This window comes from Pituophis catenifer, unplaced genomic scaffold (assembly GCF_029215685.1).
Source record: "Pituophis catenifer annectens isolate HBS135680 unplaced genomic scaffold, rPitCat1.0.hap2 SCAF_1, whole genome shotgun sequence".
Taxonomy (NCBI): Eukaryota; Metazoa; Chordata; class Lepidosauria; order Squamata; family Colubridae; genus Pituophis; species Pituophis catenifer.
The window spans coordinates 118,795,425-118,810,375 of NW_027256881.1; the positions used below are offsets into that span (position 1 = coordinate 118,795,425).

At 39.8% G+C, this 14,951-nt stretch overlaps 1 protein-coding gene across 1 annotated transcript in view; it reads right to left on the reverse strand.

Annotated features, from left to right (window-relative positions):
• The window catches only part of COL19A1 (collagen type XIX alpha 1 chain), a 170,385-nt gene that overhangs the window by 33,552 nt on the left and 121,882 nt on the right, over positions 1–14,951 (reverse strand). The window contains exons 20-27 of the mRNA XM_070954645.1: positions 10,611–10,664; positions 9,595–9,684; positions 8,169–8,213; positions 7,995–8,072; positions 6,692–6,727; positions 6,542–6,595; positions 6,398–6,451; positions 4,305–4,346 (exon numbers count right to left, since the gene is read on the reverse strand). Of these exons, the coding sequence (XP_070810746.1) occupies positions 4,305–4,346; positions 6,398–6,451; positions 6,542–6,595; positions 6,692–6,727; positions 7,995–8,072; positions 8,169–8,213; positions 9,595–9,684; positions 10,611–10,664 (453 nt within the window). The remainder of the gene's footprint in view (positions 1–4,304; positions 4,347–6,397; positions 6,452–6,541; positions 6,596–6,691; positions 6,728–7,994; positions 8,073–8,168; positions 8,214–9,594; positions 9,685–10,610; positions 10,665–14,951) is intronic.

Here is a 14,951-nt window from a genome sequence, read left to right on the forward strand (position 1 = left end):
TTCCCATCAGCAATTCTGCTGGGCTTCAGTGGGTGGATGCGCTCGGCGTGATGTGCTGGATCGTGAGCAGCTTGTCTATCTTAGCTTGCATGTCCCCTGGCCCCAGCTGCGGCAATGTTTCTTTGGTCGTCCTCACCATTCGTTCGGCAAGCCCATTAGTCGACGGCTTCCCCAGTGCTGATAATGCGTGTCGGACTCCCTGGTTTGCTAGGAACATTTCGAATGCGTTGGCGGTAAATTGAGGCCCATTATCCAATACCAACAAGTCTGGCAACCCGTGTGTTGCAAATAGCCTTCTCAATGTTCGGATGACGGTTTCCGTGGTTGTTGAAGGCATCAGGAATACTTTTAACCATTTTGAAAATGCGTCCACTACGATAAGGAACGTGTTGCCCTAACATGGCCCTGCAAAGTCTATGTGTAGCCTTGCCCAGGGTGTTCTTGGGTTCTCCCAATCATTTGTAGATGCAGTGTGTGGTGCCGGTTGTGATTCTTGGCAGGGTGTGCATTGTTGCTACCCAGGCCTCTATTTCTTTATCCATCCTGGGCCACCATACATAACTTCTCGCCAACGCTTTCATCTTCACTATTCCCGGGTGCCCCTCATGTAATAAGTTCAGAATGTCCTGCCTCTGTCCCTCCACAAAATGCACCCCTTTAGTTCCGGTTTGTCTGGATTTGAATGGTTGAAATTCTGTGTCCACGTTTGCTTCCGGCCAGCCCTTCCAGACCCAATTCAAAACGCGCGCTAGGGTTTTGTCTTTCGCGGTGGGTCTCACAATGTCTGCAGTGGAGATTTGAGCACTTTCCATAGTTTCAATGAGGAGTGTGGTTGATACTGGGGCTGGATCTTCTTCTATTTTCGGGAGCGGGTATCTGCTGAGGGCGTCAGCGTGGCCTATTGTTTTGCCAGCCTTGTATTTCAGCTGGTAGTCGTAGGCTGTTAAAAACTCTATCCAGCGAAGCATTCTTGGCGATAGAATGGGGGGAGTTGGTTTGTCTCCGGCGATGATGCCCAGTAATGGTTTATGGTCGGTGATGAGTTCGAATCTCCGGCCGTACAAATACTCGTGAAATCTTTTTATTCCGGCTACTGCAGCTAATTCCTCTTTATCTAGCTGGCTGTAGTTCCTCTCTGGCTTGGACAACATTCTGGAGTAAAATGCTATGGGGGCCTCTCTTCCGTTTGGCATGCAATGGCTCAGTACAGCTCCGATGCCGAAAGGTGATGCGTCGCACGTCAAACGGATTTGCAGCGTTCCGCTGTACTGAACTAACACCCTGTCCGATGTTAATAGTTTTTTTATTTCTCCGAATGCCGTTTCTTCCTTCTTCCCCCACTTCCATTCCGTTGTCTTATCCAGTAGCTGATGGAGCGGTTCAGCAGTTGTGGCTTTCTGTGGTAGGAAGATATTATAAAAGTTCAGTAATCCTAAGAAAGCTTGCAGTTCTGTTTTGTTTTTTGGTGTGGGTGCCTCTTTAATTGCCCTCAGCTTTCTAGGCATGGGTCTTATTCCTGATTCATCAATTAAGTACCCCAGGAATTCTACTAGCTTTTCTGCCAGGTTGCATTTATTCTTTTTTACTTTGAGACCCACTTCTCAGAATCTAGATAGTACTTCTCTGAGGCGTTGCTTCAACTGGTCTAAATTCCTTGCTGAGATGAGCACGTCATCAAAATATGGGACAACTTCCTCAATCCCTTGTAGTAATCATTCCATCAGGCTTTGGAACAATCCTGGGGCTACACTGACTCCAAATTGTGATCGCTTGCACTTGAAAGCACCCCTGTGCGTTACGATTGTTTGGGCTTCAGCTGTGGTATCGTCTACAGGGAGCTGCTGATATGCCTGTGCTAGATCTAGTTTAGCGAATATTTTTCTGCGGCCCAATGAGTGAAGCAGATATTGCACCATTGGTACTGGGTAAGTGCTCTGTTGCAGGGCCTTATTCATGGTACTTGTGTAGTCACCACAGATGCGCACCGACCCATCTGGCTTAACTGGGGTGATGATGGGTGTTTCCCACTTCGCATGCTCTGTAGGTTCTAATACTCCTTGAGCAACTAGCTTGTCTATTTGCTCATCTATTTTGGGCCTTAGAGCAATTTTAATTTACGGCCAAAATATTTAATTATTTTAAACTGCTTTTAAATTTTGTATGTATTGTTTTTTACTTTGGCTGTTCACCGCCCTGAGTCCTATTTGGAGAAGGGCGGTATAGAAATAAGAACAAACAAACAAACAAACAAACAAACAAACAAACAAACAAATAAATAAATAAATAAATGGGACCCTCCTGGGTTTAATCCGGACAGGGGCAACTTGGGGGTCTAGGTTAAAGGATATTGGGGACCCTGTGTACTTGCCTAATTCGCCATTGAATACTTCCGTGAATTCTGCCATCAGCTCTTCTTCCCAGCCACAGTTGTTGATGTGGTCGATGCCTGTGACTGCCAGTCCTAACGGCTCGAACCACTCCAGACCCAATAGGCTAGGTCTGTCCCTGTCCACGATAGTTAGGGTTAACTTTGCCTTGAAGGTTTTGTATGCAACGTTGAATCTTCCTGTGCCAACTACTGGGATTCGGTTCCCTTGGTAGTCTACGAGAGTCAGCCTTTGCTGCTTGAGTGCGCTGGGTTTGATGACTGGAACCAGCTGTTGTATTGTTCTCCAGGAGACCATGGATAGGCAGGACCCCGAGTCGACTTCCATTTTGCAGGGTCTCCCCTCAATGAGTACGGTCGCTGCCATTGTGTTGGTCTTTCCCGCGCTTGCATGACCCACTAATAATGTTTGGTGGGTCTCGCCTCGTTCTGATCCGGAGTCCTCACTTCTGCGACTTCTTCCAAATGGTTGCTTTTTTCCATTTGGCTTGAATGATCAGTTAGTTGGCAGTGAGCTTGGCGGGTGGTTCGGGCAGCTTCTTCGGGCTGCTGGTTGAGATGCCCTGCAGGCTCTTGCTATCCGGTCGCACCGTTGGCATATGGCATTCCAGAATCTGCACTCTGCCCTGGGATGATTTCCCTCGCAGCCTGCGCACCGGAATTCTATCTTCCCCTTTCCTCGCGGCTTGCCTCTCTGGTCTGTTTGTAGGTGGTAGACCTCATCCTCCTCTTCTTCCTCTGATTTTGTTTCCACGTCCTCGTAGAGGACCCCAGATTCCTCTTTCCCTTGTTCTCTTTGTTCACTTTTTTCATGGCTGCTGCGGATTTCTGGGATGCCTCGGATGCTGTGGCTTCTTCCAGTGCCTCCTTGAAGGTTATTTGGGGTTTGGCTAGCAGTCTGCTTTGCAATGTAATGTCTTTTAGTCCCAATACTAGCCGGTCTCTCATAGCCTCTTCTAAGTTTAAATAATCGCAGGCTGCGGCTATCTCCCTCAAGGTTGCGACAAATTCACTTATTGACTCACTGTCCCTCTGGTCCCTCTGGTAAAACTCATGTCTCCTTACCAGGGAAGAAGCTTGGGGAGCGTAGTGCACCTTGAGGATGTTTTGTAGATCCGTCCAGGACACCGTTCTCAATTCTGTGGAGGCTGCGAGCACTTTTGCCATTTTAAGCACTGCGGCCCACAGTGTATAAGGAATATGGCTCTCTTCCTCTGCTCTGACAGGCTTAAGAGGTCATTCCCTTCCATGTACATATAGAATCTTTCCATGTAAGATTCCCAGTCTTCTCCAGCCGGGTTGAATGGTGTGGGTGGGCTGATTGAAGGCATAGTGGTAGCCGATGATCTGATCGATTCTCGTGACCATTGATCGGGATGGCTGGTGATTGCTGTGGAGGTTCAGTGCTTCGTTCTCTGTCCTAGAATCCCACCTTCGTCGCCAGTGTTAGATCATGAGCGCAAGAAAGGACAGGACACGCAGTAAACTCCAACACTTTTATTAGCGCCGTAAATCGCAATGGCAATCCTAGCCACGGCAGCTCCTTTTATAGCTAGGAGCTGTCCGCGGCTTCAGCCACTGATGGTCCTATTAATTTCCCACTCTAGTCCCTGATTGGTCTGTTCAAATCTGCCATTCAATACTCAACACCAGGCACATGAAACTCTTTACCCTAAATAAGAAACTCTGGGTGCACTTATCATTCATGGTTAATAAAAATTGTGGATGGTGAATTATGAATAATGAGGGCCATTGATGTAGATCTTCCATGGCCTTTAATCATCGTGCCATCTACTGTATATGACTAGGAAACCAGTGCATGCCAAAGACTGATAAGACTAAAAAGGATCCAAAATACCAAGACTACAAAAATGTTTTTTTAAAAAATGGTATGGAGTGGCTACAAAAAGGCAATTACCTTTAATAAAGTACTTATATCACCAAGGAGAGGAAGAGCAACCTGTAATTAAACATACTGTTAGATTGGTGCTTACATGAACCCAAAACACATTATTTTTTTCTTTACTGCATTTGTTTATTCCATCTGTTCAGATAAACAGTGTATGATACTTCCAAGGACAGTTTACTTGTATTAAAATGTAGCACTGCTTTTAAAGTTAATAAGGTATGCAGTTTGTCCCTATTTTTGACATTGGGAGAGATGATCAAAAATTGCATAATGGTAGAATAGTTCAATGTCATGTAGAAATGTATAGTATACAGGGGGGAGAATAGAAGGGCGTTAAAGTATGATAACATATGATTTGGATTTGGATTTCACCTTGGGGAAGTCATGGGAGGAGGGGAGGGTTAGGGAGGGTTAGGGAAGGAAAGGGGGGGGGAATGGGAAAATTTGTATTTGTAAAACTTTTCCAATAAAAAAAAAATTGCATAATGCAATCTGAATTTAACCTGGTGTTATATACATTGTTGTAAGATTTTATTGTTATTTAAATGTATTTTTTTTAATGCTGCTTTTCAGAACTCTGTTGTTGATTTTATGGGCCAAACTGAATAACTTAGAAGTATTTAGGAAAGTAATTCAGTTGCTAGATAATGCTCTTCATAATTAGCTAGAACCATTACATTAGAGTTGGAGTGGTAAAACAGCAGTGTCCCCAAGGAGGCTGGCTTTCAATCATCCACTAAATTCTTATAAAACCTAAAAAATTGTGCCCAAGGGAAAAAAGAAGAAAGAAAAAGAGAAATGAAGGCTAGTTGCTAAGCTCTAGTCTTTGCAATTTGACCTGGATGATTGAGAATCTTTGTAGACTGAAGCCTTATGAATGATGGGATACATAATTCAGTAGGGATGCCTATATTTATTTGTTTTGAAATTTGTTTGAGGGATTGTTGGCCATTCTTGTTTTTCCTTATATTCTCCTTTTCAATTTTTATATCTAAAGGTTTGGCTTTTTTAGTCTAATAAGTGATCCTCTTATTAAAACTATTCCCATGGGCAAGACCACACGGTTACACAGCTTCCCTTTATGCTTCCAACTTGTGAAGCCCAGCATTGCTACTTTTCTTTCTGTTTTATCAGGATTGAGCCTGTGGGACAAGTCCTTGGTGGAAGGAAATAACCTTGCAATTGGACTATCTTAGCAGGAGGCAGTTTATGATAATTAATTTTTTAATAGAGGAAACCTTAGAAGAGATACCTGCAAGGGAGACTTTACATTAGATAACATCCTCAAAAAACTAGGGGTTGCAGAGAGGGTGAGGAAAAAATTTAGTCTGAAATTCTTCAGTTTTTTCAATTTCTCTTTCTAACCCAAACCTGAATTATTCCAAACCCCTCACAGTTCTTTGGGAGGGTTTGAGACAAGGAATTTGACATTCTGCATAGCACTAATTCTTGCAGTTGTTCATATAATATATCCAGGAGACTTTTAAAAGTCAAGTTATGGGGGTTACCTCAGTTTATATCTTTTCTAGCAATGTAGGGATCATTTAAGGAATTGATTCTAAGATAATTTCAACTCTTCAAATGTAAATAATTGATATATATATATATATATATATATATATATATATATATATATATATATTTACAACCACAATTGAGCCCAACTTTCTGCTGCTAAGTGAGACAGTTATTAAGTTAATTTTGCCCCATTTTATGTTCTTTTTTGCCAGTTGTTAAGTGAATCACTGTAGTTATTAAGTTAGTAATGCAGTTGTTAAGTCAATCTGGCTTCCCCATTGACTTTTCTTATCAGAAAGTTACAAAAAGTGATCACAGTTTTGGGACATGGGACATTGCAACTGCAACGGTCATAAAATGAGTCAGTTGCCAAGCAGCTGAATTTTGATCATGTGACCATGGGGTTGTTGCAATGGTTGGAAATGTGAAAAATGGTTATAGGTCACTTTTTTTCAGTGCCATTTTAACTTTGAACAGTCACTAAATGAACTGTTGCAACTAAAGGGCTATCTGTATTCAAATTTTAGTGATTTTAGATAAATTTGCCTTCAGTGTAAGAGAGTCGAATTAGTTTATATACATACTGGGTCACCTGGAGGGCCTGGGATTCCTGGCTTTCCATCTCGACCTGGAATACCCTAAATGTACATAAAAACAGGCAGCGGTTGTTGTTGTTGTATTGCTTTTGTTCAAGAAGATATTACTACCATATATTTATTAGCACTTACATCAAGGCCAGGAGTTCCAGGAGTTCCAGGTAATCCAGGAGGCCCTCTTGGTCCCTGTGGAAGGAACATTTGGAGCATCAGGTATCAAGGAAGACTTACACAATAAGCACAATAAAAGTATTGACCCAGATTTCTTATGAAATAACTTACTTGGAATCCTGGTGTCCCAGGAGGCCCTTTAAGACCCTGAAAAACAAAGCAATGAGTGAATACAATCATTATCATCATCATCATCTTCATTGTCAAAAAAAAGGGGGTTATTATTACTATTGAAAACTCGCTCAAGTAAAAAACCCACCCAGGATATCAAAGAGATAGAGCTGGACCTCATGTCTGGTTATTCATCAGCACAAATGTATCACTTGAGGCTAAGATTCTTCTTCTTAGCCAGATCTGTTGATTTCAGCAGAATATAATATTGGAAATCATGATAGGAAGCTGCTTTCACCAGTCAGATCATTGTTGAGCCTAGTTTAGTACCATCCATCCAGATTGATAGTTGCCCTCAGGGATCTTAGTATGGAGTTTTTCTTGCTCTGCTTAGAGATTCTGCAAATCTTTGCATGAGGCACTCTACTCTGAAGACATGGTTCTTTGTAAGTAGGGGAGGAGTAAATTTTTTAAACATCCATCCATCCACATCCATCCATCTATACATTCCTTTCATATGTCATTCCTATTAACATTTTACTGTTGAGTAAAGCTTCTCAAGATATTGGTCAAAGCCCTCTGTGGGGTTATTAGCAATTTAGAGGATGAATGATTAAACTCCACAGGCAAAGCAGGAGAGCTATCAAAATACCTATAGCTCAGGCCATCTGTCAAAACCCTCTGCTAGCAGTTTTTAAAATTATTATTTACTTAGCTATTATTTATTTATGAGGGAAGGTTACAGAAATTCATCTTTTCTTTTAGGTGGTTCTGGAATTTAAGAACCTTTGCTGAAGAGAGCAGTTTACTATCTGATTTAAGACTTAAATGCAAATGTAAAATATACAAAACATGGCATTCATAACTGTATAAAATAACAGAGAATTTCCCTCCCAAAACTATTCCTTTTCAAATGACATGCTTAGGAGAATAATATGACCCAAAGGCATCTTTATCCCTAAGTAGATATGTGCAGACCTGTGCTTCTGGCTTAGTTGCACCCTGGGAAGAGACAGGAACAATTGCCTTTCTAGGCAGCAATGTATAATTCCTTTCTCTCCATTCCCTTGACAGTCACAAAACCCAAACAGCAACAATTTTATTTAGCCATTCTATTCAGACATGCTAGCAAGTGTAGTAAGACCCATTTTATCATTTCTTTACAGAGGAAAAGAAAAATATACACATGAAATCATATATTACAGGTAGAGTTGCCATCCGTGTTGCATCTATCAAGCAATTACAGAATGACATCCATGTTAATAATAGGGTGAAAGGAGCACAAAACAAAATGTATACTTACAGGTAGTCCTGGGGTTCCATTCCCTGCTGACCCTATCTCTCCTGGAGGACCTTGCACTCCAGGGAGCCCTCTTTCTCCCTAATAAAAGAACAAGCCTTTGTTTTTTAAAAAATCTTTGAATCAAAGCATGACTCCAAACAAATAAAATACAGGATCAGAATAGGCTTTCCCTACCTTAGGCCCTCGTGGACCTATTGTCCCAGGAATGCCAGCTAATCCCTAAAATAGGGGAGAAAAAGATGAAGAGAGAAAGCTTTGCATATTAGGGCAGAATGAGATCACACAAGCAATTCTGGATGTCCCAAGAAGGGTGAATGAAAATTTTTTGCTTCATGAATTTTATTGGTACCAGTTTACTTTTGGGTCCAATTTAAGGAGTTGGTTGTGACCTATAAATCCCTACATGACATAGGGCCAGGCTACTTATGGGAATCGTCTTTTTTCCAATACATCAACCCATCCATCTGGCAGAGAAGGTATGTTACAGATGCTGTCAATTAAATAACTTCAACTGGTGGGGTGTAGGAAGAGAGCTTTCTCTGCCCTTGCCTCTACCATATGGAATATTCACCCCCCGGAACTGAGACATGTCCCCAACTCTTGTGGCCTTCCAGAAAGGAGTTAAAACACGGCTCTGCAGCCTCATTTGGGGAGCTTAGGGGAACACATAGCTGTGGGGTTGGTTGGTGCCCTGAGAGCCCTCCTGTACCTTTTGAACTAGTTTGTAACAGATCTTAATCATCCTTGCCTTTTAAATTCTGAATTTTCTAATTTAAGTTTTATATGCTGTTTTTATATTTTAACACTTATTGTACACTGTTCACAGACCCTCCCCGGAGAAGATGGGCAGTTCAAAAATGTGAAACAAACAAATAAAATATATGTTTGTGTAATTAGGAAATAATAAGAATTCTTAAATTGACAGGAAAAAAATCAATTTAAGACCCAGATGTCCTATTGTGCAAAACCAAATAAGATATCTTATAATGATAATTATTCACTTCTGTTTTAGTTTCACAATAATTGATGAGATAATTATTTATGAGAAGTAACAAAGGGAATTATGGTGGGGGAAGACTAGAAATGTGTAGAACTGAATAACTTACAAAATGGAGTTATCTGCAGCTGTTTGCCCCAGAGAGATGTTTTCAAAAAGCTCATTACTTATGGCTCTGAGTTACACAAGCATATCTTTGAAAATACTCAGTGCTAGGTAAAAGAACAATGGATATTGTGTTTATGGAAATTCTCAATCATCCAGGTTGAGGTTATCCCAAAGGTGCTTTGGGACATCAAAAGGCAATGCATGAAATGTTGTATGGACATGGTGGAAGAAAGGATGATTTTCAAGAATAGAAAGGTAGGAAGAGATATAATAAATAGTGTTGGTAAAAACTAGTTTTAGCTAGGTTTTCTTTTTCTTATGTCATACTTTAGAATTTTTTGACATATTATTTCTTTTTCCTTTCTGTACTCTACATAACATTGCTTGCCCTGAATGAAATAGTATATGCAATGCTGGTAATTCCACTTGTGGTTGGAATTTTTCTTCTGTTAACCTCATAGTCTTTTCTGCAATAGAATACTTAATGGTACTTACTGGTTTTCCTGGAAGACTTAATCCTGGAGGCCCTGTGTCACCTTTAGAACCTGGAGGCCCAGGTGGGCCTATGATTCCACCAGAGTCTCCCTATGTAATATAGATGAAAACAATTTGATAGGAAGTTACAAGAGCCAGATTAATGTATCATATTTAAATTAACTGAATTATTTTATCTCCACATTCTTCCTGTGTTGTCAAACCACTTGCCAATATAGGTAGCCACTTTTTTTAGCTATATTCTCAAGTAGCCTTAGTCAATTAATTTTTATATCATCCTTGTTGTTGGACCTAAACTAGTGGGATTGCTTGTATTAGCAATATTTTTTTTTTAAAAAAAATCCATTCCAACCAGAAACTCTCCAAAAACAAAAGAACAAATCTTTGCTGGAGACGCCTAATGTTGCAATTGTTTTCTGGCTGCTTTTTGGCAAAGGGGGAGGGGAGATGACCATCAGAGGTGGTATTCAGCAGGTTCTGACCAGTTCTGGAGAACCGGTAGCGGACATTTTGATTAGTTTGGAGAACCAGTAAATACCACCTCTGACTGGCCCCACCCCCATCTATTCTCTGCCTCCCAAGTCCCAGCTGATCGGTAGGAAATGGGGATTTTACAGTAACCTTCCCCTGCAGTGGGGAGGGAATGGAGATTTTACAGTAAACTTCCCCTGGAGTGGGGTGGGAATGGAGATTTTACAGTATCCTTCCTCTGCCACGCCCACCAAACCACGCCCACAGAACTGTTAGTAAAAAACATATGGAGAACTGAATGAAGTCAGATATTACTTTTGCTCTCTTCAGTTGATAGGTATTAACTAACCCAAAATTTATCATTCAATTTGAAACATTGCCTCAGTTTAAAAATATTCATTGCAGTCATTTTTTTTTACAACAAATAAGATAGCAAAATATAGAATATTGAACCTATCTGAGGTGGACAAAATAAAACCCATACAGTAACTGCAACAGATACATTGAAAATACATGCAATTATTTGATATTGGTTTAAAAATTACCTTTTCTCCTTTAATCCCTGGTTTTCCAGGTATTCCATGTTCTCCTGGTAAGCCCTAGTAAATTAAAAAGAAAAGTATATTTTCTTGGACTTTATAGGTAATTATCTATTAAAAGAGGAGTAATTCTGGAAAAAATACTTCTAATATATAGTGGACTTCACTAAAATTTTCCTTTCTTGGAATGACAGGCACAATTCAAAGTATACACATTCTATTTAAAACACTTATGCTCTATAAAACAATGGAACAAGAAGAATTATGTCCATTATCCCCATTGTTATTTATTTTAACACTAGAAGTCTTGTTGAACATAATACGGGACTCGAGCACCTTGAAAGGAATAGTGATAAGGCAAGAGGATTACAGAATAAGGGCATTTGCAGATGATCTGGTAGTTACCCTAACACAGCCGATGGAATCATTAATCCAGATGAAAGACATTATAGAACAATATGGTATAGTATCAGGATTTAGATTGAATCAGAAAAAAACTAAGATGATAGTTAAAAACATGACACAAGATCGAAAACAGGAACTTGAAAGCAAGGCAGGTTTTGAGATAGTACCAAAGGTCAAATATCTAGGAGTTCAAGTTGCAGAATCAAATATGAAACTGTTCCAAAATAATTATGAGGTGTTGTGGCGAGATGTACAGAAAGATATGGAGACCTGGAAAAAACTGCAGCTGTCTTTACTTGGAAGAATAGCAGCAGTTAAGATGAATATTTTGCCAAGATTTCTTTTTCTGTTTCAAATGATTCTGGTGCTTAAAAGTGATAAACAACTGAGAGAATGGCAAAAAGGACTGAATAAGTTTGTCTGGAATGAGAAAAAGCCAAGAGTTAAACTGAAAATTATGCAAGATGTTCCAGAAAGGGGAGGCCCTAAACTTCCAAACCTACAATTGTATTATGAAGCAGCAGCCTTGACGCATGCAAGTGATTGGTTTGGAAGGAAAAAGACTGGAATATTGAATATAGAAAGTTTTGATCTTGAATTTGGATGGCATGCTTACTTATTTTATGAGAACAAAGTGGATAAAGTATTTAAAAGCCACATACTTAGAGACTCTTTGATGAGAGTTTGGAAGAAGCACCGACTCAAGTGGGATTACAAAATACCGTTATGGCTGGATCTTGGTCATATCATGTAGAATACAAATATAATGTCACTCGGGGGGGGGGGGGGGTTTATATAAAGAAGTTCTTTTTGCAGATGCGGGCAGATGGCAACTGAAGACATTAGGAATGCTGTTGGAAGAAGGGATTAATTTAACTTGGTTACAGTACAATCAACTCCAATTGAGATGGAAAGAGGACCAAAAAACTGGTATAATGATGCATGAGGAAGAATTGGTTAGACATATAAAAGAGAAAGGTCCAATGCATATTAAAAGGGTATATAATGTTTTGCTAGAAAGGGATTCAGAAACTGAATTGGTTAAAGATTGCATGATAAAGTGGGCACAAAATTTTGCAGAACCAGTGATGTTGGAAACATGGGAAAAAATATGGGTCCAGAATGTTAAATTTACACAGTCGCAGAATTTGAGGGAAAATTTTTATAAAATGTTTTATAGATGGCATTTAGATCCTAAAAAATTGTCGTGTATGTACCCCAATGTTCAACCAAAATGCTGGAGATGTGATTGTCTAGATGCTACATATTATCATGTGTGGTGGATTTGCAAGAAAGTGAAGGCTTTTTGGATAAAAATTTGGTGGGTCATGCAGAATGTTTTGAAGAAAAAAATTCAGTTTTCTCCACAATTGTTTTTACTGGGTATAGTTAAGGGTTTTACATTGGGTGAAACAAAGTTGATATTGTATATGATAACTGCAGCGAGATTACTGATAGGTCAATATTGGAAAAATGAAGCTATGCCTACTATTGATGAATGGACTTTGAAGATGGCCAGCTTTGCAGAGATGGCGAAGATTTCAGCATACTTAAAAGATTGCTCACAAGAGGCTTATGTATGGAAGTGGAAAAAGTGGATAGATTATGTGCAGAATAAATATCAAACTAGGAAATATCAGATAGTTTTTAACTGAGAGTATTATATAGAGATAGAATATTTGAATTTGGTAAAGATGTGAAAAATATAGAGGGGGTGGAGGGGTTCAAGTTTTATAAAAAGGGGATTTTGATTTGGATTATATTCTGTGGAAGTCCGGGGGGAGGGGTGGGTTGGGGGGGCTAGGGAGGGTTAGGGAGGTTAGGGAGGGTTGGGGGGGCGGAAACTGGGGAGAAAATGTAATTGTAAAACTTTTTCAATAAAAAAAAGAAGAATTATGTTTATTTGTGGCTTAGGAAAATGGAAGATTAGCAAGACTGGTTTCCATACATTTATATATTATGCAGCAAGGCAAATATATTTGTCTAGAGTACAGTATTTAAAGAGAAAAAGAATTGACTAAAAGATTGAAACCTGAGACAAGTAAACCATTAACTAATATTTAAGGTATTTTCAGTAATTTTATCTTCTTTTTTCTTTATTTTTTGTATTTTTAAACAACAAATAGTGGAAATTTTGGCACTAAGCTCAAAAATTTAAATTCTTACTTATATTGTTAAAATAATATAATATACTTAAATGTAATTTCTAATCAAAAATATACTGAGTGCTAACTTTACAATCTTGGTAATTCCTTATTATCATATTATAGAAAATTAATATTTTTCTTATTGTTTTCTTTTTGTTTGTTCACTCTTTCTTTTAAAAATGATTAGTACATTTAAAACAGATATAGGGTAAAACATAAGCACTAAATTATCTTTCCTTTTTTATAGATGGTGCTAGATATTACTAAGGCAAATGAATTGTTTAAGAAATTGTAATCTGATCTTGGTCTTATTAAACATGATCATAAAATCAGATTTTGTTTATCTGACATAAATTTGTTTTTTAATTTGCTTTCAAAGCATGAGACAAATTTTTTAACCTTATGTATTTAAAGGCTTTAATGAAGGAAGCAGACATAATTGCATGGCAAAAAGTTTTCCAAGACAACTTTGTCTCAACCACATTGACTTTATTACCTATCCTTATTTTCTTTTTATCTCTGTCCTTAAATAAAGGAACATAAAACATGAAATAAATTAGAATATATCTGAACAAATAGTCCATTTATTAGAGTTCTATTTAGATTTATATTATGTGTGTAAATACTCTAAAATAAATTCTAAAGAAGACAAGCAGAAAACTAAATAGCTTTGATGCTTTACAATTAATTTTATTAAAAGAAAGTAAAGTGTGTCATCTTTATACATTTTTTTAAAAAAATCATTTTATTTGATTTATATACCGCCCTACTCCCGAAGGACTCAGGGCGGTGAACAGGCACAAGATAAAACACATAGAATAAAAAATTTAAGAGCAGAAGTAAAATCAAATTAAATCAATTTAGCCCAAGACAAATTTAAAACCCCAGGTTAAGAACAAATTAAAAATTTACATTAAAATTTACATTAAAAAGAGAATGGGAGAGGTTAGGCCAGACCAGCCTGGTGAAATAAAAAGGTCTTGAGAGCGCGGCGGAAGGTGCGTAGATCCAGGATCCTCCGTATCTCCGGGGGGAGCGCGTTCCAGATAGTAGGTGCCCCCACAGAGAAGGCTCTCCCCCTGGGGGGCGCCAGCTGACATTGTTTGGCCAACGGCACCCAGAGGAGTCCCTCTCTGTGAGAGCGTACCGGCTGGTGGGAGGCCGTTTGCGGCAGCAGGCGGTCCCGTAAATAACCAGGCCCTAAGCCATGGAGCGCTCTAAAGGTGGTAACTAAAACCTTGTAGTGCACCCGGAAGACCACCGGAAGCCAGTGCAGCTCGCGCAGGAGAGGTGTTACATGGGAGCGCCACATCGCTCCCATAACCACCCGTGCGGCCGCACTCTGCGCCAGTTGGAGCATCCGGGTGCTCCTCAAGGGGAACCCCATGTAGAGAGCGTTGTAGTAGTCCAGGAGGGAAGTGACAAGGGCATGAGTGACCGTGTTTAAGGAGTCCCGATCCAGAAAGGGACGCAACTGGCGAATCAGGTGGACCTGATGGAAAATCCTCCCAATTACGGCCATCAAGTGCTCTTCTAAAGACAGCCGTGAGGACGCCCAAGTTGCGAGCCCTCTCCTTGGGGGCCAGCGATTTGCCCCCAATAGTCAGCGATGGCGTCAACTGACTATATCGGGACATCGGAAACCACAGCCACTCGGTCTTGGATGGGTTGAGCCTGAGCCTGTTCCTCCCCATCCAGATCCGCATGGCCTCCAGACACCGGGACATCACTTCAAGGGCATCGTTGGGGTGGTCCGGGGTGGAGATGTACAGCTGGGTGTCATCAGCATACTGAT